General features: G+C 49.2%; 2 protein-coding genes across 3 annotated transcripts; one reads left to right on the top strand and one right to left on the bottom strand.

Annotated features, from left to right (window-relative positions):
• Positions 1 to 477: 477 nt before the first annotated feature.
• dek (DEK proto-oncogene) lies at positions 478 to 7,822 on the bottom strand. Of its 2 annotated transcripts, none has more exons than XM_063485636.1 (12): positions 7,725 to 7,822; positions 6,724 to 6,877; positions 6,539 to 6,637; positions 6,340 to 6,449; positions 5,787 to 5,881; positions 4,925 to 5,054; positions 4,549 to 4,839; positions 4,301 to 4,429; positions 3,428 to 3,518; positions 2,852 to 2,994; positions 2,423 to 2,491; positions 478 to 820 (listed from the first exon to the last, which is right to left on the bottom strand). In XM_063485636.1, exons 2-12 carry the CDS (start codon positions 6,845 to 6,847, stop codon positions 809 to 811), a joined length of 1,293 nt encoding a protein of 430 aa, XP_063341706.1. In that variant the 5' UTR covers positions 6,848 to 6,877; positions 7,725 to 7,822; the 3' UTR covers positions 478 to 808. The 2 variants fall into 2 exon arrangements, with proteins under 2 accessions (XP_063341706.1, XP_063341707.1); XM_063485637.1 differs by having other exon boundaries at positions 4,552 to 4,839.
• A 6,538-nt stretch (positions 7,823 to 14,360) lies between these two features.
• Positions 14,361 to 26,772, top strand: kcnv1 (potassium voltage-gated channel modifier subfamily V member 1). The gene is made up of 4 exons (XM_063485634.1): positions 14,361 to 14,491; positions 18,022 to 18,348; positions 19,679 to 20,346; positions 25,328 to 26,772. The coding sequence occupies exons 2-4, from the start codon at positions 18,035 to 18,037 to the stop codon at positions 25,837 to 25,839; spliced, it is 1,494 nt and encodes a 497-aa protein (XP_063341704.1). The 5' UTR covers positions 14,361 to 14,491; positions 18,022 to 18,034; the 3' UTR covers positions 25,840 to 26,772.
• The last annotated feature ends 310 nt before the right edge of the window (positions 26,773 to 27,082 follow it).

Raw genomic sequence — 27,082 nt, 5'->3', positions numbered from 1 at the left:
TCAGAGTCAAACACTGGAAGGAGACCGAAGGTCCCACTCCCGTTATCCGTTAGTTTCAGGAGATGTAAGCACGGTTTGAATGATCCCTTACCTACTGCTGGCCGTGTCCTCACATTTCTACTTGTACAACAATCGCTGTCGTGTCTCCGCTCGTCTTTGTTGATGTTACCAACATAAGTAACTTTGCACAGCCTTATTATAATGTTGAGCATCAGTTCTGTTTGTGTTTGTTAATGAACTGGTCTCCTCAGCTGCTCCTGTCTACACTCGGTGTTTCCTCATTCTTAGTGACTATGGAATTACTTCGGCCCTGAAACATGTCCAGGCTTTAAGGAAGTCCCTGAACTTAACACCACGCAGCGCTGATGGTCAGGTGGAGACTTCCTGTTTCCCGGTCACACCTTTGAACCGCCCGAGTTTGAGGTCGCCGTTTCCTGTTTGGTGGAGTTGGTGGCTTAGAAAGCGCTCGGAGACGAGTTTGTTGAAAAAAGGTAGAATTTTAATCAGAAAGTTTTTTAGCACATCTCAGAAGATTCAAACGAGAACAAAACGACAGAAGAAAACTTGAGAAAAGCTTAGACTACGACAAACAGAGTCCAGAGCTCGGCTCTCCCGGAGTCACGCTCTCTTTACTTCCTGTTCCTCACGCATCAGACAAACAGCTTCTGCTCTGGACTCGACAGCGGGCGACACAACGGTGATGAGTTCACGTGAGAGCTCCACGCAGGAATAAAAAAAACGTCGTATATAAAAGAGAAAGCAGACGTGGGGGGAGGAGCTGCTCGCCGAGGTCGTTCCCTTCACGTCTTCATGTGATGAGCTGTGAGGAGAGAAAACACAGCTGAGGAACACCTGCAGGGTTCACCTGTGAGACCAGAGCACCCCAAACCCTCGCCGTTCCCATGATGCACCGCTGCGGGGCAGAGGCGGGGTCACCAACTGGCAGGGTCTGTGCTCTGATGGTTAAATGGCTGCAGTAGTGTGCAAAAGTCTTGAGCCACCCCGTGTGTTAGAACAGCTGCGTGATTTCACAGGTGTAAATATGTTTGATCCTTCAGCTCAGCGTGAGGACGTGCAGGGTGACGCTACGCTGCTTCAGTAATGCTGAGGTCCTGTTCCTCAGACCTTCATCAGCCTCCTGTGAGGCTGAAGGTCTCTCCGATCTGCTGAAAGGTTTTCAGGCCTCACACTTGTGCAGTTTCAGCTCTTTGCCTCGTTGGTGCAAACTTAGTTTTATATCAGACTGTTATCTGTGGCATTTCTCACGGCTAACAGCGTGTGCAGACACAACACTGGTTCATCCTCGGACGGTTCAGAGGTCGCGTACAGGCTGGAGAATTATTAGCACTTCAGTCTGACTGCCTGGAAGTCAAATATAAGACTTTTATAATATAAGACTCAAGACTTTTGCACAGTTCTGTACATGAACGTAAAGAATCGAAGTGAAAAACAACACATGACGGCAGTTTGTGGACTTCCTGTTTGCAGACTGAACGGTGACAGCGAACGAGGTGGGCGGGGTTTTGGTGGAGGCTCAGGTGGCTGCAGGATGAGAAACGCGTCCACACACAGCAGCCAATCAAATCGTTTCTGACATATCACGTGTGTTTTTGATAAACACGGTGACGCGCCGACTCGCTTCCTGTTTTGGTTTTTAAAGAAATGGCAAGATGAAGCTGCTCTGAGATGACCCCGCTGGACATCAGCAAACCGTTTTCCTCCTTACCCTTCACAATAAAAGCCCACAACAGACACTTCCTGCTGTCATTAAATACTGTACGTAATGTCTGTGATGTTCAAGTATTTATAGTCATTTGTAAAAGACTCATTAATTGTGGTTTATCAAGAAAGATTTGGTCCAATTATCAACAAAGCATGGATTTAATCTACAACTTCCTGTATGTGAGAAGCATTTCACCTCAACAGAAAACAAAACTGACACATTTCTATTCACCTGTAAATATTAACCTGACATTGAGGAGGACGGTAACCTGGGAATAAATCAGCTGATCTCCTGTTGGCTGATGAGCGGGGCTGGAGCTTCAGCAGGTAACACACAGGTGAGCAGTCAGGCTGCAGCCCCGCCTGCACCTGCTCATGTTTCACAATCACCGTGACGACCGCTTTAAAGTCTGTGTGCGTGTCGTCGTGGGCTCTGTGTCAGCGTGTGCGACTGTAGCTCAGTTTATATTGTTGGACGATAATTACAGAGTATGTAACGAGTATTCTGTGTAATAGAGTACTTATTTTGAGGAATGACAAACATGTGACCCACAGCATGCAGCGACTGCTCAGAGATGAAGCCTGTGGCAGACGCACCTCTGACCTGCTGCTGCCCTTTAACACTGGACAGTAAAGCACTGCGCTAATGTCCCCACACCATCAGGAAGAACAGCGCATGTGTGCGTGTGTGTGTACTCACAGATTTGACGGTCTGTTTGATGAAGTCCTTCTTGGTGCTCAGGTCGTGCTCGGGGTACGTGTCAAACACCTGGAACAGAGAGCGTCACGCTTCACCGTCAGACAAACTGAGCTGTGACAACACACACACACACACACACACACACGAGCTGAACACAATCTAACCCCCCTGACCCCCTCAGTCAGCTGGTTTACTTGTGGGGACCAACATGTCCGTCCCCACAAGTCTGAAGGCCTGTCTGAGAGGGAGCATTATGTCAGAGTTAGAGTACCCGACACTGTGTGTGTGTGTGGGGTGGGGGTGGCAGGCCTTTTCTGGGCCCTCGAGCCACATGTTTGGACAGCTGCTGCAGCCTGAAGGTGACGCCCCCACCTGTCCACACTGCTCAGCATCTGTAACCATGGTAACACAACAAGCAGGGAGACTGACCCTCTGGCAGATCTGCTTCATGGTCATCTCCTCCAGGTTGGCCTCCTTCAGCAGACTCTGCACCGTCTCCTTCAGCTGCTCGTCGCTCGGCCCCTTCTTCACCATCTTGATCAGCGGCTCGTCGTCGTCCGAGCTGTCCTCCGCTGCACGATGACGAGCCACGGAAAAACACACGAAGAAGAAGAACGGGAGATTTACAGCCAGGTCTCTGACATCATCGTCCTCACTGTGGAGGTCGCTCCGAAACACGCAGTGGCCAATTCATTAGGAACTAAACTCTGACTCAGTTATTGTGACCAATCAGGACGTTTTGGACAAGCCTGGGTAAACATCAGAACAGGAAGTCTTCGTCACACCTTCAACTGCCTTGTTTCTGAGGGCTCTTATTTTGGTAACAAGGTCAACGGTTGTCACCTAAAGTCTCAGTGAGCGCTTCACTGTGAAACATAAATTTATGGTTTTTACCTGCAAACTGTGGGCGTTAAACTTTGAGCTACCTGCACACCTGGGATCAACACGAGCGTGACGCCGCAGACCTCTGATCACAGATCACACTGATCGATGAGACGAGCTCACCTGTGTTGGTGTTGTTCCTGCGGTGGCTGCTGCTGTCCGCCTTCTTCGTCTTGGCCGCAGGTTTGGCTGCAGCGGCTTTCTTCTTCCTGGGCTGGAAAAGAAATCATCATCATGTAACGTGGGCTGTATTCAGTGGTTAGAGGACGAGGCAGCCAACACACTCAGCAGGACAGTCAAAAGCTTGCGAGCATAGTGGCAGTGGGAATTCCACAGTGTTTGTACTTTAATAAACACCAACCTTACAAGCCCGACTGAACGGCTGCGGTCTCATCATACATGAAGCGAGCAGAGTTCATACAACCCGTAACGTTACTTTGAGTTAATGAGGTAAACACATGAGGTGTGCGAGCACGCTTCTCCCACACTCTACAGAGGGCACTCGTGACATCACTAAACATCAACTTAGGCTGTCTTAAGGAGACACCACACTACTGTGGCTGTTACAGCCGCCATCATCGAGGATGGTCACAGAGAGCTGCTGGAGGAGGATGCGGTCCAGGCGGTGGATCAAACCTGTGTCACAGCCTCCATCATCATCAGCCCGAGCTCACCTGAAGGAGCTACGGGACTGTAAACTGATGATGGCAGGAAGCTGAATATTCCATACTTCCTGCTCTGCCCCCGTATCCCTGCAGCACTGTGGTGATGTCACCACAGCGCTGTATCATTTAAACCAGCTGAGGGCGCCGCGGTGTTCTCTGAGCGTCAGGGCGTCACCTTGACTGTGTGACCTTTGACCCCTAGATCTCTGTTAAAGCATGCCGAAGGAAACGAGGGAAGAAACGGATCAGATGGAACACCACCGAAGAAGAACTTCAGTAACCTCAGCAGCCCTGACGTGTGCCAGTTTATTAGGCACACTAGCGTGTTTACCTTCTCATCTACGTCGCTGTCGGCGTCCGACTCCGACTCATCTGAAACTTCCTTCTTTGATCGCTTTTTGGGAGGACCTGTCTTCTTCGCTGGTGTCCGTGCTCGCTTACTCCCTCTGCTGGACTTGGACTGGCACACACACACACACACACACACACACACACACACACACACACACACACACACAGGTCAGACGGTTTCCCGTCAGCTGATCACCTTCCGCTCCACCTGCTTCACTCTGTGCTCACCACCTCCTCCTCCGCAGACTCCTCAGACTGCTCCTCCTCCTCTTTCTCTGACGGTTTTTCCTCGGCGTCCGATCCTTCTGCCTCCGCCGAAGCTCCCGCCTTCTCGTCTTCCTCATCGTCGTCTTCGTCGCTGCTCGAGTCCATGACGATGGCTTTGGACTTGCTTCCTGTTTTGGACTTCTTGGGGCTGGACGACGAGCTGGCGGTTTTGGTTTTGTTCTTCTTCTTCGCCATCGAGTCGTCGCCTGACAGCTTCTTCTTCGATTTCCTCTTCTTCTTCACTGGCAGCCGCTGCCGAAGGTCAGAGGACATGTTTTATAAAAACTGAAAAGTTCAGGTCCAGGCGAGTCTCGGCGCCACAGGTAGCTCAGCTCACCTTGCCACTGTTCTTCGGTGCGGTGAGGAAGGTCAGGATTCGATCCACCAGGTCCGAGTGGGTTCCTTTCTTCTCCAGATCCAGCACGCTGCAGACCACCTTCAGCTTGCTGTTTGTGAAGTTTGAGTTCCTGCACGGAGAGAGTCAGCGGTTAGCCAGAGAACGAGCTTCATCGTGGACAGATGAAGGTTTCGTGAACACAGCAAAAGGTTTTTATCGATCTCGCTGCCCGCTGCATGAAAGTCCGACTCTCAGAGGTCACTGCTCCATGCGACGGCTCCCCGGCTCTGAGCGCGCTCAGACACGCAGCTGAAGACGTCTGAGTGGGTGTTTGCTGAGGATGGTGTGACGCAGAGCAGGAGGTCTGCTCTGTGGACTCCTCTGTAGTCATCACTGGGGGGTACAGTGGTAGTACTGCAGTAATACATCACATATTCATGTTTGACATGACGTGGTAATAAAAACGCCCTGTGAGACTGGCGACCTGTCCAGGTGTACTCTACCTCTCACCCAATGGTTACTGGGGATAGGCTCCGCCCCCCAGAGGATGGATGGAGCTTTGTGGACACACGGATCAGGTGATAAGTCACAGGTCACGTGTCTGAGACTCCATGTTTGATTTGGTAGTTTTAAACTCATAAATCACGTCTCCAGCTGGAATCGAACCAGCAACCCTTTGTTTGAATGAAGGTCAGCAGGTCGCTGAATGTTTAAACGGCATTATCCGTGGGGCGTCCTGCCCAAGCACACGGATCTACAGCTCGCCACAACAAATCCCCACCTCCCGTAAACGCACCGAGCCACTGCGTGACCTCTGATCTTCTGTAGGTTACCGTCATGGAAATACTGAGCGCACACTTACTTGAGAAGCTTTTCCCGTTTTTTGGCAAACTGCTCGCTGTCGGCATCAAAGGCGAAGCCGTTGAACAGCCGCAGGTTCTTCTTTATCGTCGCCATCTGAAAAAGAAGGAACAGCGCTCAGAGTCAGCCCGACCACCTGACACAGTCAGCACACAGGTCAGAGCGCCGTGGAGCCACGTCCCCTCAGGGCGCACGCCGCTCGGCAGCAGACTGGACGTTTCACCGATGCAGAGATCGTCATTACGGTTTTGTTCACCTCTCCTTTGTCCTGCATTTAGAGGATCTGACCCACACGGACATTCCCGCTGGACTTCTGAGACACTCCGACATCTTTATTTTTGTTTCAGAACTAAAGTTTCGCTCACAGTCGGCAGTTTCAGTTTGGACCACACTGACTGAAACACAGCGCGAACGTGTTTGCTGCCAACTCGTGAGCAGAGGTCCTCTCAGATACAGCAGCAGGTGACAGGAAGCAGAAACCCATCAGTGGGATTTACTCTGAGTAATCCGGCTTTTAAAACCGATTTCTGTTTGGTGTGTTTAAACGTTCTCACCTTCCCGGGTCTGTCGAACAGGATGGCGTGCAGAGGTTTCAGGTCAGCCGGCTTCATCTTGGTGATTTGGTAGCTGGTGCGAGGAATGTCTCCCAATTTATCGCCGCTGCCTGAAAACGACAGAAACGAACAGCAGCAGTGTTCAGACACGTCCACGTCACGCTGAGACCAGTGGAGGCCACGGCCCGTCGTCGCTTACCGTCTCCGATCTTGAGCTTCTCTCTTTGCTTCGGCGCCTGGAAGTCGAGCCTCTCCACCGTCTTCTTTGCCCGTTTCCCTTCGATGATTTCTCCCACAGCTGCGACCAAAACAAACTCAAACATAAATCACTGGTTTGAGCCAGCCCACAGGCCCGACCCCCTCACGCCGTCTGATCCCCGTTACCTGAGATTTTGGAGCCTCTTTTATTGGGACTCGTCTGGTCCTCCTGTGACGGTTCCTGCTGGTCCTCCACCTCCTCCTCAGACACCGCGGAGCTGTCCATTGCCTCCTCCGCTGCGTCACTCATGTCTGACCTTCTGCCGACTCTCCACGAATCCTAGGGGCAAGAAACAAACACACACACACACACACACACACCAGCGGGCATGTGGTCAGGATTCTTCCTCATGGACTAATCAGAAGCAGTACACTGCCATCACATACATGAGGTTGTGAGGGGTGTGTGCTGCCATGTGTGTAACTGAAGACATGCCAAAGTTTTCTTTGAGCAGTGAGAGCATCGGCATCAAAATCACACCCAGAGAGAAGAAACTACCACACAGTGAGTGGAGACATGAGCCGAACGGTCCGCTGACTCCATCACGCTGACACTTGCACTCTGTCACTCCTGTTTTACCTGGCAGGTCCGTCTGTTTGTAAAATCTGCTGAATTCTGAACGGAGTCTGGCAGCGCGGGTGCTAGCCATCAACGCCTGGAGCCCAGTTTAACTTTACTGTGAATGTTCGCTAAACGAAACGCGGGCAGGTGTGTGGGGGGTGAACACCTGTCCCCGTGTGCGCAGGCGCTCGTGTGGAACACTCAGGTTTGACTCTGGGGGATTTTTGCGGGCTTTTGTTTGTTTCTTCGCTCTTTGCGGATTCTTGGCGCGCAGTTAGCCGCTAACAGGCTGAGCGCTACCCGGCAGCTTCCTCCCTCCTCGCCGCCGAGCCCGCTGACCTGGCGGTCACCTGTGCGCAGACGGTCCGCAAGTGAATGAAAAACGTGAACCTGCCGTTACCGTTTATCGGCGGACGGCTGCAGCTAGCACCGCGTGCTAACGCCGCCGTTAGTCGCGCAGCAGTCACCGAGCGATAACCCGCCGATAAACCGGCCTGGCGCAGCCGCACACGAGCCTCCGGAGTCCCGCGGAGAAACAGTGGATCAACAGCTGAGAAACACTCACCTGCTCCCGAAACTGCGCGCGAGCCGCCGATCGCCTGTCAGCTCTGTTTTTGATTTTGTAATGGCGGTTTCTCTACGGGGCGGGGACTCATGCGGAGGCGACCACCGATTGGATCTCTCTCCGATGACGTAAAACCCGTTGCGTCCTTAAAGGGAAGAGAACCCGGGTGACGTCGCGTTGCCGCCCCCTGTGTTCACACTGCAGTACTGCAGGCGGGAAAAAAAACCGATTAAGACAACGATCAACTAAAACTGCAATAAAAAGGAGAAAAACATTTCAATCGAAGAAATGAAATAAAAAGAACAAAGCAAGACTCCTTATTTATAAAAACTACAAGTGCTGAACACCTCAAAGAGTAAATCAACAAACACAAATATACCGCTGTTAATGTTCGTCCTGCTGGTAATGAAATGATGGATTACTGCCTCAAAGGAGACAAAGATTTCACCTCATGAGAGAGAAACTGCGTTTATCTCACATTTATTATATTTAATAAAGATAAAAGTCTGTCTCGGGTCGTTTATTGCTGTCGCTGTCCAGCATCAAAAATGAATAATAAAAGTGACAGAAGCATTCAAACGTCTTCATGAAAGTAACTCATGCAGACCAAACGAAACCAGGAGGACAAAGTCTGGCTTAACCGAATCAAAAGGAATTCGCTTTAATGAAAATGCAGCGCCGATCGGAATAATGGAGGATAGTTTCAGCTGGTAGCTCCACATCTGTCACAGCTGCCCCGCTTCCCTGTACTGTTACTGTTCGATCCCCGGCAGGTTGGAGGGTCGAACCGTTGACTGCAGGACGCCGTGAGTTACATCACATGATGTGAACCATCGCAGCAGCTTTGACACTGCTGACTTCACACAGTCTGATCATTTTAAGCAATAAAAATTAATCAAACTGGATTAATTTAATACGATTTAAACACAGGAACGACAGAGCACAGGTGAGCACTATCACAGCAGGTGAGGACAGATAGGGCGGGGCCACCTTACAAAGGAGGGAAAGACTTGACAGGCTGTAAGAGTAAAAAGAACCAGAACCCAAAAACAGAGATCAGGACCCCAAAACAGGAACCTCTCAGGCCGACACAAAGCTGCTGTAAACGAGTCCAAGAATGAATCTGAATCATTTAAAAACAACAACAACAACACGTCTGAAAATAAAAAGTGCCTTTAATCATTTCCCCTCATGATTCCTGATTTTCCTCACAGCAGCACAAATTATGAACTGGAACTTTTTATGGCCCAGAAAGACGAAAGAGGGCGTGGCCGTTCCTCTGCAGCGCCACCGTCTATCAGTCCTGACAGGAAATGTATGCGAAGAGTTTCAAATTAAAACCGTGACTGTGAGCACGCTCAGTCTGCAGCTTCATGGCATGAAACCATCAGCACGCAGCAAACCCAGCATGCCCAAATTAACACTGACAGATTTGATTTCAACATTAAAGTGTCTATATGGGTCTACACCATGAGCGTTAATTGAACTCTTTTTGGAGAGTTGTTAACTCTGATTTAGTGTTTGTTACGACCCGGCTCAAGGCCGCAACATAAAAGAAGATGAATACCAGTTTGTGGGATGAGAAGAGGCTTTATCATAAAATGGACAACCAGGTTGGCTAAAAATGGCTGGTGCCGCTAAGGCAAACACAACAAAAGAGATGGACAAAATGGTAAACGGAGAACTAAACTACACTGGGAAAACTAAACTACTGACCCTGAACAGAAACACAAACCTGAACACGAATGACAGCGAGCAGAAAAACAGATGACGGTTGGGCAGCAGGGAAACACACGGACGAGACATGGTGGATACACAGACAGACCGGCCAAACTACAAAGACAGAGGACGCGACTTAAATACACACAGGGAAACACAGGGAGATTACACACAGGTGGGGAACACAGCTGGGAATAATCAACAAGACGAGACAGAGGTAAAACTGAACACACTCACATGAGACGCAGACCTTCACAATAAAACAGGAAATGAGAACACTACACCAAGACGCAGACCTGACACTGAGAGACAGAATGACACATGGACCCTGAACTAAACTAAACGTGAGATACAACTGAGAACAAAATCCTTAAACATGACATAAAACAAAACACTGACAACATTAAATCGTAACATGTTAAATCCCAAATCTGTCTGGAGCTGATAATTTAACACTTGTTAATGCTAACTAGGTGTTAAGAGTTTATGTATTAACTCTCACAGAGTGTTTTATTTTAACTACATTGGAGTTATCTTCTAATTCATTGTGAAACTGTTCTGAAATTTTACAAATTCCTTTGGAAATAAACGTTTATTAAAAAGAGGCGATGTTTTTCTGAAAAACCTTTGTTTTGAACTGTGCATGTTCTGACTTTCATTAGAATATTGTTTATCAAAGGGTCTGACATAGGTGAGCTGCTCAGTGCAAACAGCACGCTCATTACTCTTTTCTTCATTACAATATGAACGTCCTCCCTTCATCACTTTGTGGAACTCTAACTTCCCCCCATATCCCACCAAACAACAGATTTCACCGATCAGCGAGGCTAACGCCTTTCACACCGCTTTGTCTCAACAAAAAAGTCACACAAGTAAAAGATAGTAATAATAATTAAAACAATCTCAGAAAAAAATTACTTACCAAGCATGGCAGACAACTCAGAAATCTGTAGAGCGAAATGTTCTGAAACGGCTTCACTTTGGTGCTGAGGCCGGACTCTGTGAATTTACTATATTAGTGTCATAGCCCCTTTAACAGTTCAGAGGTCAAGAGTTCACGCTTCCATTGCAACGCCTCCAGATTTGATATAGAAACACTCGATTTTAACAGTAATATTTTACACCTCAGACTTACATCTAAAGACTGTGACTGTGAGTCATATTAAAGTACTAACACCAACACATTTAACACTTCTGAATTTGCTATGCAGGTAATTTCCAGGCCGGACACATGGCGGCGCTGTGGCAGCAGCGTCTGTGAGGCTCACAAAACTGGAGCACATTTTTATTCTCGGGCTCAGTCGCACTGTTGCCTAGCAACAGCAGCAGCATCTCAGAGAGAGGGGCGTCCTGTATGGAGGGTGATTAATGCCGCGCATGGCTGCGCACCAGCTCGCTCTCGTTATTATCAAGTTTCACACTTTGGATGTTTGTCTTCATCTCTGTGGACGGGAACAGGGTGGTTGCTGCTCCGCCTTCTCCTCTTCACCCCACACAGTGGGCAGAGTCAACTGTCCAATCAGAATTCAAAGCTAAACTGTCAAAAACAGGAATTCTTCTCTGAAGTAATCAGATTACACTGCAGGCAGATTTGTTACTGACGGAAGCCTCGTGGTGTCAGAGTGAAGCACGCCGAGAATGATTAAGAAATACAACTTTATGTAAATGTCGGCTACAAACACTGATTTTGTATCGATGCTGCAGGGCCAGCTTCAACGCCAGCGTCACCGCCAGCGTCACCGCCAGCGTCACAGACAGCGTCACAGACAGCGTTACCGCCAGCGTCACCGCCAGCGTCACAGACAGCGTCACAGACAGCGTTACCGCCAGCGTCACCGCCAGCGTCACAGACAGCATCACAGACAGCTTCACCGCCAGCGTCACCGCCAGCGTCACCGCCAGCGTTACCGCCAGCGTCACCGCCAGCGTCACAGACAGCGTCACAGACAGCGTTACCGCCAGCGTCACCGCCAGCGTCACAGACAGCGTCACAGACAGCGTTACCGCCAGCGTCACCGCCAGCGTCACAGACAGCATCACAGACAGCTTCACCGCCAGCGTCACCGCCAGCGTCACCGCCAGCGTTACCGCCAGCGTCACCGCCAGCGTCACAGACAGCGTCACAGACAGCGTTACCGCCAGCGTCACCGCCAGCGTCACAGACAGCGTCACAGACAGCGTTACCGCCAGCGTCACCGCCAGCGTCACCGCCAGCGTCACCGCCAGCTTCACCGCCAGCGTCACCGCCAGCGTCACAGACAGCGTCACAGACAGCGTTACCGCCAGCGTCACCGCCAGCGTCACAGACAGCGTCACAGACAGCTTCACCGCCAGCGTCACCGCCAGCGTCACCGCCAGCGTCACCGCCAGCGTCACAGACAGCGTCACAGACAGCGTCACCACCAGCGTCACCACCAGCGTCACCGCCAGCTTCACCGCCAGCGTCACAGACAGCGTTACTGCCAGCGTCACAGACAGCGTCACCGCCAGCGTCACCGCCAGCGTCACCGCCAGCTTCACCGCCAGCGTCACAGACAGCGTTACCGCCAGCGTCACAGACAGCGTCACAGACAGCGTCACCGCCAGCGTCACCGCCAGCTTCACCGCCAGCGTCACAGACAGCGTCACCGCCAGCGTCACCGCCAGCTTCACCGCCAGCGTCACAGACAGCGTTACTGCCAGCGTCACAGACAGCGTCACCGCCAGCGTCACCGCCAGCTTCACCGCCAGCGTCACAGACAGCGTTACCGCCAGCGTCACAGACAGCGTCACAGACAGCGTCACCGCCAGCGTCACCGCCAGCGTCACCGCCAGCTTCACCGCCAGCGTCACAGACAGCGTTACTGCCAGCGTCACAGACAGCGTCACAGACAGCTTCACCGCCAGCGTCACAGACAGCCTCACCGCCAGCGTCACCGCCAGCGTCACCGCCAGCGTCACCGCCAGCTTCACCGCCAGCGTCACAGACAGCGTCACCGCCAGCGTCACAGACAGCGTCACAGACAGCGTCACCGCCAGCGTCACCGCCAGCTTCACCGCCAGCTTCACCGCCAGCGTCACAGACAGCGTCACAGACAGCGTCACCGCCAGCGTCACCGCCAGCTTCACCGCCAGCTTCACCGCCAGCGTCACAGACAGCGTCACCGCCAGCGTCACAGACAGCGTCACAGACAGCGTCACAGACAGCGTCACCGCCAGCGTCACCGCCAGCTTCACCGCCAGCTTCACCGCCAGCGTCACAGACAGCGTCACCGCCAGCGTCACAGACAGCGTCACCGCCAGCGTCACAGACAGCGTCACAGACAGCGTCACAGACAGCGTCACCGCCAGCGTCACAGACAGCGTCACCGCCAGCGTCACAGACAGCGTCACAGACAGCGTCACCGCCAGCGTCACAGACAGCGTCACCGCCAGCGTCACAGACAGCGTCACCGCCAGCGTCACCGCCAGCTTCACCGCCAGCTTCACCGCCAGCGTCACAGACAGCGTCACCGCCAGCGTCACAGACAGCGTCACCGCCAGCGTCACAGACAGCGTCACAGACAGCGTCACAGACAGCGTCACCGCCAGCGTCACCGCCAGCTTCACCGCCAGCTTCACCGCCAGCGTCACAGACAGCGTCACCGCCAGCGTCACAGACAGCGTCACCGCCAGCGTCACAGACAGCGTCACAGACAGCGTCACAGACAGCGTCACCGCCAGCGTCACAGACAGCGTCACCGCCAGCGTCACAGACAGCGTCACAGACAGCGTCACCGCCAGCGTCACAGACAGCGTCACCGCCAGCGTCACAGACAGCGTCACCGCCAGCGTCACCGCCAGCTTCACCGCCAGCTTCACCGCCAGCGTCACAGACAGCGTCACCGCCAGCGTCACAGACAGCGTCACCGCCAGCGTCACAGACAGCGTCACAGACAGCGTCACAGACAGCGTCACCGCCAGCGTCACAGACAGCTTCACCGCCAGCGTCACAGACAGCGTCACAGACAGCGTCACAGACAGCGTCACCGCCAGCGTCACAGACAGCGTCACAGACAGCGTCACAGACAGCGTCACAGACAGCGTCACCGCCAGCGTCACAGACAGCGTCACAGACAGCGTCACAGACAGCGTCACCGCCAGCGTCACCGACACTTTGACTTATAAAGCCAGCAAACGCGTGTGAGCCCAGCTGTGTTTTACACCTGAAACGGTGAGTCCACATTCTTTATGCTTCGTGTTCGAGGTAGACTGTTTTTACCTATAATAATTATTTTAACACTGAATATATGAGCTGAATGCGTGAATCTAGTCTATAAACAACAAAGAGTTTTAGGGCCAAATAAAGAAAAACATAGTAATGAGTCAGTGAAACAAACCGATTAGCCATCCTGCGATACAACACCTGTCCTCTTACTGCTCCAGGCCGTCGATGACCTCACAGCTGTTCAAATCCACTGTTCCACAATTTCCTGTGTGAGCAGCTTCTGCAGTGTCTCTGCAGCGTCCTCATGCTGATCACCATCCTGCGTCTTTGAGCTGAAACACAAATCACGTCCTTCCTTTAACCATCCTGGAGTACGACCTCACAGTTTGTCCTGAAACAACAGCTGTAATCTGCACAGATCATTTGTTTTCTTCATGTTTCCATGATACTCAGCCATGATACTTAGTCTTGATACTCAGCCATGATACTCACAGCTGTGATGACCAACATCACTTTAACACTGATGCTGAAGATATGACATCAGTCATGACTGGAACATCAGTACTTGCTTAATTCATCTTCATGCACGCTCACACGTCTGCACCGCTGCTCTCAGGGTGCTGCCTGTTTGACACCTCATACTGCAGTGTGTCACTAAGTGGCCTCCATACCTACAGCCTCAGTTTTAAAAGCACACCGCGAATCAGAGAGAGCAGAGAGCTGGAGGGAGCGCCAGGTCCTCCTGCTACAGACCTCCTCTCTGAACACCTCCTCGTCTCTGCTCGTCTCTGACACCAGCTGGACTTTCTCTCTGCTGTCAGCATGTGAGGACGTGGCGCTATCGCCTCTTCATTTGGAGCAGGTGAGTCCGTCAGCTGAGGCGTTTTCACTGAAGCAGCTCTCAGGTGGTCTGAAAACTGTGACCTGTCATTTCTGTGCATGTGTTTTAGGACACGTCTGTAATCTGCAGCTGATGCAGAGACTCTCCCCAAACGGAGTCATCGAGTCTTTGCTTAAATGCTGTCACTTTAACCTGGGGGGGGGGAACTGAGGTGTGTTTGTGTTCTCCTCAAGTCCCGGAGGGAAATGTTTCATATTCTGCTGCTGGTTTGATCATCATGATCATCACCGTCATCGTCTTCCTGTAAACAGGTTAAAGATACAGAACATGAAAACTGTCCTGCAGCCGTTCAGCTGTCAGAGCGACATAAAGACGTCATGTCACATCGTTTCCTCCAGCTGTGACCTTTTCCTGCAACACAATGTTTTTTGCATTTTAAATCCTCGCTTCACGCTGAGCTTCGAGTTCTTCCCGAACTCTAAAAATATATTTTAAAAAACTTTAAAATGTGATAAAATCGACAAGTTAAAGGTGAAAGAAACCTGTGATTCTGCTCAGAAACAGCAAGTCTTTATTTTACTGTTGGTTTTATCCTCTTCATGAAGCATCAGTTTGACTTTCCTCAAATTTGATCAGTCGGTTTCACCTAAACATACATGCGCAGACTAGTTGTCTGCTCAGAGTCACACTGGTCTGACTGGTCTGAGTGTGCAGTCTGTAAGGGGGACAGGTCCCACTGCTGTAATACTGCAGTACACAAAGTACACACCTCTGATTTAAATGAAATTCAGTGTGGGACCTTGTAGAACCGTCTCTGCTCTGTAACGTTTGGAGAACAGCACATCTGTGCCCCATACAAAGACCAAACATAGGAACATCTGTCTATTGACTAGGGCTGGGTATCGTCACTGATTTCTAGAATCGATTCGATCCACGATTCGATTCGATTTGATTCGATTCAATTCGATTTGAATCTGGGAAATTTTGACAGTCAGAAATATTATAATTCAGATCAGTACATTTACATATTTTTGTATCTATTTGTATCTTAAATAATTTCCCCCAGGGATCAATAAAGTATTCTGATTCTGATTCTGATTCTGATCTATAATAAGGAAGCTGACACACGCAAGACTTTATCAAAGGTGTAAGTGTCACAGCAGATGCCTTTGTGTCAAAGTAGCTGATGATTAAACAGAAAAACATGAAGGTGGTTTTCCTGGCCTGGGTTTTATAAAAATATTCTGCAGTACATCAAAAACGAAAGAAAACCATTAATCAACATATGAACGTTACCTCTGACGTTACAGCGGTTTTATTAGACACACGGCTAAGCGTTTTGCATTTTGCATAATTTTAAAAAGTTTAAATTTGTTCAGTATTGAACGGCAGAAATTAGGTTTTCTTTTAGGAAGTATGTAAAAGGAAAAAAACAGCGGCCGACAGCGCTGTAAACAACAGTAGACTTGTGCGTAACAAGCAAGCGAATAATGCAGAAAACAGATTTTTAGACGGGAAACTGTTAGAGAGAGAGAGAGAGAGAGAGAGAGAGCTGTGCATGAAGTGTGATTTTATCATGGTGGAAGCAAAGCAGCAAAAGTCAGAGTTGTTGTTGTTTATGTGAAGCGTAGTTTGGATCTTCTTTTGCTGCTGGTTCGGTCAATATTGTTTGGACAGAGATAAAACTAACAGCTTTAGAATCAGCGCAAAACAGGCGTGAACACAAAGCGCGGACCCGCCGACAGATCAGAATCAGCGAGCTGTCGGCTTTCAGCCCCGACCGTGTCCGTGCCGTCAGGTGAGAAAGGCGACATCTCACTGATTCTGATCCGCGGGCGCCGCGCTTTGTGTTTACGTCCTTGTGCAGAATCCCTGTTCCTGCTCTCATTTACTGTCTTAGCTGTTTGGTGGTTGTTGAAATTTTGTGAGGTTTCACCTGAGATTCTGGCGTTTCGGGCAAAATAAATTTATATTAAAAAAATCGATTCAGGATTTTAATGAATCGATTTCACGTTATCCAAGCCAGAATCGATTTTAATCGATAAATCGATTATAAAAACCCACCCCTACTATTGACCCCACGTTGAACAGGATGTACAGGTGCCCCGCACAGTTAGAGGAAGACACTCCGTTAACAGCAGGCTCGACAGCCCCGCTTTTCTGTGATATTTACTCATTTTTCATTGGCATCAGCATCTCCTGCCACATGCGTGCTCGCCGGGGCGCCCGGGGAGGGGTCATATCCTGGAGCAGAAGATTGTAAATTCACCTGAAGTCCTGCAGGTTTGGTTGTTCGGAGCTTTATGAGGCTCAGAGGTGCCTGCTCTAACTGTTCTGGAGGTGTGAACTGGTGTCTGAGCGCACGGTTATGAAAACAATTCGCTCAGTGCAGAGAGCGTAAAAGCTGCACAGCCTCAGTTTGTCAGACTGCAGGTAAAGCTGCACCTGTGCCTGTTTCTCACCTGCTTCTAAAAACAGCTCCCACCACATCACCTGAGACAGCTGTTGCTGTGTGAGACGGCCATGCTGCATCATCAGCAGTGTTTCATGGGATGACTTTTTGACTGTCAGCGAGGCGTTTCTGCCGTCGCAGCCTCATGTTGAGCTTCGTGCTTCGCATGTCCAACATGTGTCGACACTCGACCCCCTGCTGTTCTCAGGCTTCACAGCCAATACTGTCAAACAGGAAGTGAGTTTATGTCCACACATCAGAGCGAGAGTCCGCTGGGAAGCTTCATTAGTGATTCACACGTCTGAGCCAACCACACCCAGCAGCGCTTTCAGGTGGTGGACAGCACCTCGCTCTCTCCTCTTGGAAAATCCAGAGTAAGAATGACAAATTTGGACAGAGACACCACAGAAAAAGGAATGAATGGTGACAGGAAGAGATTGATCAGCTTAATTAGGACTGCTCGCTGCGATATTTCCATACAGCGCAGATCTGCTGCATCCTTTCAGCCTGATTCTCTTCTCTTTGATTCGTCCGTGCTGCAGGCGCACGCACTGATGTTGTGCTTTCAGTCTGCACGTTAGAGCAAATCTACAGAGTCATGCAGTGTTGAGCTCATTTTTAGCATCTTTACTGTTTCGCACTGTTTAAAATGTGAGTGCAAACTTTAAACAGGTGAGTTATGTTTATGTTGACGCACAGCTAAGCATCCTCCACTCAACACATAACAGAGTCTCATCTGCAAATAGCGACACGTCTCGTTCCTTTCTTCCAGCTCCTGCTCTCCGTTCTTAGTAACAAAAGAGTAATCGGGTGTTCAGGGGGAAGTACAGAGAAAGGTTTTTGGGGACTGACTCGCTGCTTTCTTTAACAATCACATACTCTCTCGATGCTCTAGCAGCAGGATTAAAGTCGCTCATGTTTATTTAGCAGTTTCTACTCATAAACATGTTAATGCTTCCTGACAGGAGCCGATTCCACCAGTCAGCACGTGTTGTTGAGGATTTAAACGTAAACAACAACCAGGCCGCTGTATGCATGTCAGTGTGCCCCCTGTTGGCCAAACGCTGTACTCTGTCTTCTCACCCCTGTGCTCCTCCAGCTCCTCCTCCACCATGAGCATCTTCTCCAGTTCGATGGCGGGTCTGGGGTCGGAGGTGTGCGGCGACACCGCCTCCCTGGTCTCTTTGGAGTCGAGCGTTTTCCTCAGTGAGCGGACGGCGTCCTGCGTCAGCGACACGCTCAACTTCTTCATCATCAACGTTGGCGGGAGTCGCTACGTGCTGTCGCAGGATCTGCTGGCGTCCTACCCAGAGACCCGGCTGGGGAAACTGGCCTGCTGCAGCCGAGACTCAGCGCTGGAGCTCTGCGACGATGCCGACTTCCTGGAGAACGAATTCTTCTTTGACAGGAACTCCCAGGCCTTCCAGTAGGTGGCGCTTTTTCTCCTGGCAGAGGCAACGAATTTAAAGTTTAAAGTTAAAGTTTAAAGTTAACGTGCTTGTGCTGGCCTGCCTGTAGCTGCTGTAGACACGGCGCTGATGACACGTAAAATTAAAAACTAAATGTTGTAAGAGCATTCAGAGCTGCAGAGTTATAGGTTTCTATTTTTTATTAGTTTTTATTTAAATCAATTATTTGTTTGTTTTTTTTAGCTTCCAGAGTCGGTTTGAGTTCAGTGTTTTTGTTTTCATCATGTGGCCGGGATTTCAGATTACCCTAACAACACCAATCAACACACAGACAGATTTTTAGGTGTTGTTGTCTGTTTTTATATTTTTATGACATCTGATTTAAAATTTGATCGCATTTCTTCCCTTTTATCTTTGCCATTGCTCAGAGGAAGCTTCACTTCACACCTGGCGGTCTATGTTTAGGTGACCTCGGTTCAGATTAGTAAGGGTGAAGAAGTGAAGAGTGAGCATGCTCAGTCAGGTCAGTTTTCTGCAGTAAAATAGCAGGGTCACGTCCGGCCCGCTGACAGCGAGCATCATGACTTGATGGGGCGCGCTCAGACGGTGACGGGCTCTGAACACGTGAAAATAAAGTTTCCTTCTGTCTTTTCTTCTTCTTGTTTCATGACGTCTGATTTAAACCAAATAAATTTGAAGGTTTATGAACATATACTGTGATATCCAGCAGGGGGCGACTCCTCTGATTGGACAGAAGTCTCTGACGAGGTGCTCCTCCTGCTCAGCTGATCTCTGAGCTCAGTCCCTCCATCCTGATGGGTTTCTGGTCTCAGTCTGACTGAAGTAGACAGGAAGTCCCTTTAGAGTCACGGCAGGCAGCGGTCGCTACCACATGACTCTGCCCTGGTTTTTAGTCTAATCCACCTTTTGTTCATCACGCCAATATAGTGAGATTTCACTGACATAAGAGACATTTCGGCGGTCGTGTTCACCTTATAAATTTTATTTTGGCACCATGAACAGGTGATGATTAGAGGACTTTGGTTTATCTCAGATGAAGGACACCAAGGCTCTTTCAAGCCATAAGGACGGACGTCACTGAGCCCAGAGATCGGCCAAGCAGGGGGATCACCTCCTCGTAGACTTCTGTCCAATCAGGCTTCAGAGGAGTCGCCCCCTGCTGGACTTTAGAAGGATGCAGGAGAACAGCACTGAAGCCTGGCAGGTCTCTGCTTTGGACCGTCACCCTAAACTGCTCTGATCCAGACTCTGGATGTTTGTTTGGACTGTTTCTTCAGTCAGAGTCGTGCAGACTGAGCTTACCTGTGTCTTTGTGTTTGTCCACAGGTACGTGATGAACTACTACCGGACGGGTCACCTGCACGTCATGGAGGAGCTGTGTGAGATCTCCTTCCTGCAGGAGATTGAGTACTGGGGCATCGACGAGCTCCGCATCAACCCCTGCTGCCGTGAGCGCTACTACCGCCGCAAGGAGCAGAAGGAAAGCCTAGAGGTACAGCGGGAGCTTGATGCCGATGACGGGGATGAGGACTTTGCGGGCGCCGCCTGCCCAGGCACTCGCCGCCGCCTCTGGGACGTCCTTGAGAAACCCGAGTCATCGCGCGCTGCTCGGACCTTTGGCTCGCTCTCGATGTTCTTCGTGGTGTTGTCGGTCATCAACATGGTGCTCATCTCACTGGACTTAGGTGAGGACTTTGGAGCGGGCGGCCTCGGCATCGGCGCTCCGCTGCTCTTCGACGCCCTGGAATACGTGTGTGTCGTGTGGTTCACGATCGAGCTGGCGCTTCGGTTCCTCTGCGTCAGGGACAAGTGCCGATTCAGTCGGAGCATTCCCAACGTGATTGATCTGCTCGCCATCCTCCCGTTCTACGTGACACTGGCGGTGGAGAACCTCCACGGAGGATCCACTGAGCTGGAGAACATGGGCCGTGTGGTGCAGGTGCTCCGCCTCCTGAGGTCGCTCCGCATGCTGAAGCTGGGTCGGCACTCGACAGGTAAAAACTCCTCATACCTGTTATTAATCTCTGTCTCTCTTCCACAGCATGTCTTTATCCTGTCTTCCTTCTCTCACCCCAACCAATCACAGCAGATGGCCCCGCCCCTCCCTGAGCCTGGTTCTGCTGGAGGTTTCTTCCTGTTAAAAGGGAGTTTTTCCTTCCCACTGTCGCCAAAGTGCTTGCTCATAGGCAGTGTTGGGGAGTAACGGAATACATGTACCGCTGTTACGTATTTAAAATACAAAATATGAGTAACTGTATTCTGTTACAGTTACTGTTTAAAAAGGTGGTATTTAGAATACAGTTACTTTGTTGAAATAAATGGATTACACTGCGGTACTTTCCTGTTTCATATTGTGGCGGGTCAGGATTGTTTGGGTTTGTTTGACAGCTACGCTCTGTTGTTCTGTTGTTCCAGGAGGCAGCGTTACGGTTGCCATGGTTACAGGGTGACGCGCGTTCTCTCTGCGACTGCGTGTTTCCTGGGTGAGAGAGCGCCTTTTTGTTGTTGTTGTTGTGCTAAGCTAATAGGCAGAGTGTTACAGGCATGGCCCTAAAGCATGTAGCCTCATGGGCAGTGTAGTCCGTGCTGCAGCGAGAATAGACTACCATACCCGTTATGTGTCTGTGAGCGAGGGAGGGAGAAAAAGGAAAAGTACGAGCTGTCACGGAGCAAAAACGGGAGCTGGAAGCATGTAAATATAATAATAACCACTGCAGCCAAGAAGAGTGCCTGACGAGCCCAGCTGTAACTAAGCTATTAAGACTCAACTGTACACTGTGTTCGTGTTTTCCTCTGAAACAATAAGTTCTGTTGGAGCAGCCTTTCAACGCCTCTCTCTGTCTCTCGCTAGCAAAGTTGATCCAGACAACAAAGTAAAGCTAGTTTTCAGCTACGAGCCCGACACGAACCCGACGTATTAGCCAGAGATCCCTTTACTACGGTTCGGAGCTGCGGACCTGTTTTATATACGCGCGCAATAGTTTTCTATACGAGATCGCTGCAAAAAGTGCAGCCTTACCTAATGTCCACCTACTGTTACTCATTTATATTAAGATTTAAACATCTAGTTGGTATTGGTATGGAGAGTAACCTTCAGTAATAGTAATAAATCACACAGCAATAGTACATTCATGTAGTTGTAAAAGCATGATAATATATTAAGTAATCCAAAGTATTCAGAATACATTACTGTCATTGAGTAACGTAACGGAATACGTTACAAAATACATTTTGGGGCATGTAATCTGTAATCTGTAGTGGAATACATTTTAAAAGTAACCTTCCTAACACTGCTCATAGGGGGTCATATGATTGTTGGGTTTTTCTCTGTATGTGTTATTGTAGGGTCCACCTTACAGTATAAAGCTCCTTGAGGCGACTGTTGTTGTGATTTGGCGCTGTTTAAATAAAACTGAATTGAATTGAGTTGCTCACAGCAGGAACTCTGTTCTTCCTCCTGTACAAGAAATTGAGATATAGGCAACATCTTCAGCATCGTCATCATCTTCTGAGAGTAAACGAGCAGACACCTTTCCAATCAGATTCAAATACTCTAAGAAAGGATCAGTCTCACTGACTCTTATCACATTTTCAGCTGCTCTGCCTTTTCTTTAAACTCAAATATCTTAACAAAGGAGAAATGAAACGTGTTGGATGTATTCCAGCCGGTCAATGATAATTGTTAATGAGTTACTTTAAAGGCTTTCCTGCTCTGCATGTGCATCGCAGCAGCACTAGTTATCTTTAGGTTTTAGCACAAAATACCACATCAGCACCTGAAAGCCTTCATTTGCACTGTTTATGAGACAGTGGTGAGGGTGCGTATGAGTGACAGCTGGGATAAAGGTGGAGGTGGGAGTACATCAGGGATCTGCTCTGAGGCCCTTCCTGTTTGCAGATGATGTCAGGCAGGAGGTCTCTGTGATCTCCAGTGAGAGCTTAGAGCAGGTGGAGGTCTGCTCTGCAGAGGTGGAGGTGAGCCTGGAGAGAAGAGGAATGAAAGTCGTAGAAGATGAAACAATCCATGTGTGCGAATGAGAGAGAGGCAGGTGGACAGGTGAACATGCTGGAGCAGAGGATGAGTTTAAATACCTGGGCTCAACCGTGACGAAAAGAGTGCAGGTAGGTGGAGTGGGTGGAGGCAAGTGTGACAGAAGGACACCGTGAAAAGGGAAGGTCAAAGGATGGAGGTGAGACCTGCTGTGATGGGTGGAGCCGAGCTGAAGGTGTTCAGTGAGCAGGCTGGACATGAGGGACGGCTCAGAGTCAGAGAGGCTGAGATGGTCTGAGCATGTGCAGAGGAGGGAGGGTGGAGGATGAAGATGGAGCTGCAGGCAGGTGGAGGTTCATGGATGTAGTGAAGGAGGATGTGCAGAGGGTTGGAGTGTGAAATCAGTTCCTGTAAAAGTAGGTGTGAGATCAGACTCATGGCGCCTGAAATGGCAGTTTTATGAGAGCGCTGCATGTGACGGATTTAAGACATGATGCAAAGATCCGGGGAGAGAAGAAGAAATGGAAATCCTGTCAGAGCGAAGCCGCTGCTGTGAGATTACAGCCGGGAGGTTCTCCGAGGACAACAAAGACCAAAATATATATAGATTCTCATCCTGGCGAATGAGGGAGGAAGTGTGATTACGTGAGCCCGAGTGTGTCAGGCTGACGTACGAGCGCTTTGATCTGAGTGATTTGGGGAAGGATGATCATCCCTGGACTCAGCTCATGAATAATAAAAGGAAACGGAGGCAGAGGCAGAAACTTTAATCATCTTAAACTATTGAAATAAATAATACGGAGAAAAGGCAAAGACTGAAGTCAGGCTGTAAAACTGAGAGAAAAATAGGTTACAAGTGTAATCTGCAGGTATAACAGCTGAGGGTGATTAACGGTCTGCTGCACAAACACACTCACTGAGCGCATCACACCGCCAGATGGAGTCCTGAAGAGGCTTCATCTCCCGTGACCTAAAAACGATAGGGAGCCACCGAGGGAACTAAGGATCAGGACTGAAAATCCAACAATATCATCAGGATCTCCAAACCCTGACGCTGTGAAATGAACGTTCCAGAAAGCTTTTTATTGGCTCCTCAAACCTTCCTCTCAGCAGAGGATCCAAACCCTCAGAAAGCTCCAGACGAGCTCCTGAAAGTCAAAGTAGCAAAGTTGACCCAGACAGTAAAGCTAGTTCCCGGCTACGATCCCGACACGGAACCCGACGTATTAGCCAGAGGTCTCCTTACCACGGTTCGGAGCCGTGGACCTGGCCGAGGTAACAAGAGAGTGCAAACATGTTGAGGGCTGTGTTAGTTCAGTGAGAGGTTTATTTGGAAAGAAAACAATTTTCACTTGCAGTCAAAAACTAATGTGTATGCTTATGCCTGCATTTTTTTTTGTTAAATACAAACAAAATTGTAGCAAAAGTGCTGCCACGTGTCGGGCCAGAAAGAGCTGTTTATTTGGTAGTTCAATGAAACTACTGTACTATACTGCTGAGTGACCGTCTGCTGCTCGTCAAATACATTTCATTGCAATGCTGACCCTGCGCTAACTTGCATATGACAAATGAAACTGAAAGGCTTCAGATAGTTAAGAGTCAGGAAAAAAATGCGTTCATGTTTGCAATTTTGTCTTGTTACACAATATTTAGAATTAAATAAAACAAACAAAACACTACATTTTAGGAAATATTAGAGGGTGTTTTTGTTTTTTTGTACTACTTGGACACTAAAGTGGCCCTCCAATGAGCTGACAGTACCAGAAGTGGCCCGCGGCTCATTTGAGTTTGAGACCCCTGATTTAGGGCCATGCCTGTAACACTCTGCCTATTGCCTTCATATTAAATCATTTTTGTGAATATTTTTTAAAAAATATTTCTTCCCGTCATTATGCGGCCGAATGTAGAGGTGACATGAGCAGTGAGATTGAGACACAGACATTAGAGCCTCTTAATGCGTGTTTGATTTGGGTTTCCACCGGCGTGGAATTACAAAAAATCGGGAGACTGTAGCCGAACATATGAAACAGGAAAAGACCGCCGTGTAATCCATTTATTTCAACAAAGTAACTGTATTCTGAATACCACCCTTTAAAACGGTAACTGTAACGGAATACAGTGACTCATATTTGTATTTTAAATACGTAACGGTGGTACATGTATTCTGTTACTCCCCAACACTGTATATATATATATATATATATATATATATATATATATATATATATATATATATATATATATATTTTCTCTGTATGTATTATTGTAGGGTCTACCTTACAATATAAAGCACCTTGAGGCGACTGTTGTTGTGATTTGGCGCTGTTTAAATAAAATTGAATTGAATTGAATATATAGGCAGCACGGTGGTTAGCACTGTTGCCGCACAGCAAGAAGGTCCTGAGTTCAATTCCACCATCAGGGCGGGGTCTTTCTGTGTGGAGTTTGCATGTTCTCCCCGTGTTTGCGTGGGTTCTCCCCGGGTTCTCCAGCTTGGTCCCACAGTCCAAAGACATGCTCTTTGTGGGGATAGGTTAACTGAAAAATCTAAATTGCCCAAAGGTGTGAATGCGGGAGTGAATGGTTGTCTGTCACTGTGACAGACTGGCGACCTGTCCAGGGTGGACCCCGCCTTTCGCCCTATGACAGCTGGGATAGGCTCCAGCACCCCCCGTGACCCTGAAAAGGATAAGCGGGAGCGAATGGATGGATGAATTGAATATATATGTAATGTGACAAAGAATCATAACAACTTGCCTTGAGGTGCTTTATATTGTGAGGTAGGCCCTGCAATAATCCAGAGAATCAGACTTTGGCAACAGCGTGAAAGAAAAACTCGCTTGGAACAGGAAGAAACGTGCAGCAGAACCAAGCTCAGGGAGGGAGCTGTTGGGTTAGGGGGAGGAAGTCGTGAGAAAGACAGGATTAATAATAGTAAGAGGTGTATAAACGCCGTCTGTGACCTCCGTCTCTCTTCCTTCCAGGTTTGAAGTCTCTCGGTATGACCATCGCGCAGTGCTACGAGGAGGTCGGCCTTCTGCTCCTCTTCCTCGGTGTGGGCATCTCCATCTTCGCGACCGCAGTCTTCGCCCTGGAGCACGACCTTCCTGCCACCACCTTCACCAGCGTTCCCACCGCCTGGTGGTGGGCGACCACGTCTATGACCACGGTGGGCTACGGGGACGTGCGGCCCGACACGGCGGTGGGTAAGGTGCTCGCCTTCCTCTGCATCCTGTCTGGGATCCTAATCCTGGCGCTCCCCATCGCCATCATCAACGACCGCTTCTCTGCCTGCTACTTCACCCTGAAGATGAAGGAGGCGGCGATACGACACGGCGAGATGCTGAAGCGGCTGGCCCGTGGCTCGGTGGGGGAGGCGGGGCCGGGCGTGAACCTGAGGGACGCCTATGCCCGGAGTGTGCTGGAGATGATGAGGCTGCACGGGCGGGAGAGGGCGAGCACAAGAAGCAGCGGGGGCGACGAGCTGTGGTGGTAGCAAGAACAGCCCCGCCCCTATGACCTCTGACCCCTCTGAGAAACGCACACACGATGACCCCAGCAGCAGCAGAGCCCGTGATTGGACAGGAGGACGACAGCAGGAAGGTAGACCCAGGAAGACGAGTGTGAGCATGCTCAGACCGTCCCGCTGTACGTTCTGTGTGTCACGTATGTGTCCAGCAGCCCAGCAGCAGCGTGTTCCCGTTTAACTCATGACTTTATTTACAAAACACGTTTTCTCTCTGAACATTAGCCCTGCCCCCAAAATAAAACAGGCGGCGCAGATGTCTTGCTCATGGGCGGTCGGTGTAACTCTGCAAGTCTGAACATTAAAAATCCTCAGATGAGCGCACTCAGGCTCGTTCTGATTGGCTGTTGGGTTTGTCTTACACGTCTCAGATGTCTAACATTAAATCTGTGCTTTGATCTTAAGCTACATTCACACGTTTCCCTCAGAGGCAATGAAACTCGTGTTCAATCATCATCGTCACGATCAATAAAGCTTTATTCAAAGATGGTTTGTGATTCATTTCTGTCATGGTGTCGATGTGGAAGGTAAATAAAATACAGACTCGGGGGAGGAGATAAAGTGAAAGCTAGCCATCATTATAAAATTACTCATTACTAACGAACATTAGTATATCATCATCATCATCATTATTATTATGTCATCAGCTGATATTATAATGTTATTACACTAATATTATTATGTCATTCAATTCAATTCAGTTTTATCTACACAGCGCCAAATCACAACAACAGTCGCCTCAAGGTGCTTTATATTGTAAGGTAGACCCTATAATAATAGATACGAGAAAAACCCAACAATCATATGACCCCCTACCCCGGTACCGGTCCGTGAGTCGTTTGGTACCGGGCCCTGAGAGTTGAGGCTCGGGTGGGAAATTTATGGGTTTTTTTTTTATCGTTTTTATTGTTAACTCGGTTTCCCTGGGTCTTATCCTGTATGTTATGAATAAATATTCTTTTTTCTGGTACCGGTACTGGTTTTATTTTGTTGTATTTATCTGCGACAAGACATGCTGTGGAAGAGAGACAGAGATTAATAACAAGTGTGATTCAGTGCAGAGAGGTCTATTAAGACATAGAGCAAGAAAGACAGTTAAATATCTATAATAACTAGATTATACAAACACTGGAAAAAACAGAACAACATCATGGAAAACAAAACAGGAAGTAAAGCTGGGATGCAAAACTGAACGACAAAAACAAAGAACTAA

The sequence above is a fragment of the Pelmatolapia mariae genome, linkage group LG10_11 (genome assembly GCF_036321145.2).
Source record: "Pelmatolapia mariae isolate MD_Pm_ZW linkage group LG10_11, Pm_UMD_F_2, whole genome shotgun sequence".
Classification (NCBI taxonomy): domain Eukaryota; kingdom Metazoa; phylum Chordata; class Actinopteri; order Cichliformes; family Cichlidae; genus Pelmatolapia; species Pelmatolapia mariae.
Note: the sequence above shows the minus strand (reverse complement) of the source record. Positions and strands in the feature narration are given on the sequence as shown.

What these genes read in the sequence shown, in the direction of transcription:
- dek (XM_063485636.1), bottom strand. Translation starts at nt 6,847, where the DNA reads ATGAGTGACGCAGCGGAGGAGGCAATGGACAGCTCCGCGGTGTCTGAG. An exon ending in AAGAGGCTCCAAAATCTCAG is followed by an intron (nt 6,638 to 6,723) that starts GTAACGGGGATC and finishes TTTTGGTCGCAG; the next exon opens with CTGTGGGAGAAATCATCGAA. An exon ending in AAACGGGAAAAGCTTCTCAA is followed by an intron (nt 5,055 to 5,786) that starts GTAAGTGTGCGC and finishes CTCTCCGTGCAG; the next exon opens with GAACTCAAACTTCACAAACA.
- kcnv1 (XM_063485634.1), top strand. Translation starts at nt 18,035, where the DNA reads ATGAGCATCTTCTCCAGTTCGATGGCGGGTCTGGGGTCGGAGGTGTGC. An exon ending in AGGAACTCCCAGGCCTTCCA is followed by an intron (nt 18,349 to 19,678) that starts GTAGGTGGCGCT and finishes GTTTGTCCACAG; the next exon opens with GTACGTGATGAACTACTACC. An exon ending in GCTGGGTCGGCACTCGACAG is followed by an intron (nt 20,347 to 25,327) that starts GTAAAAACTCCT and finishes TCTTCCTTCCAG; the next exon opens with GTTTGAAGTCTCTCGGTATG.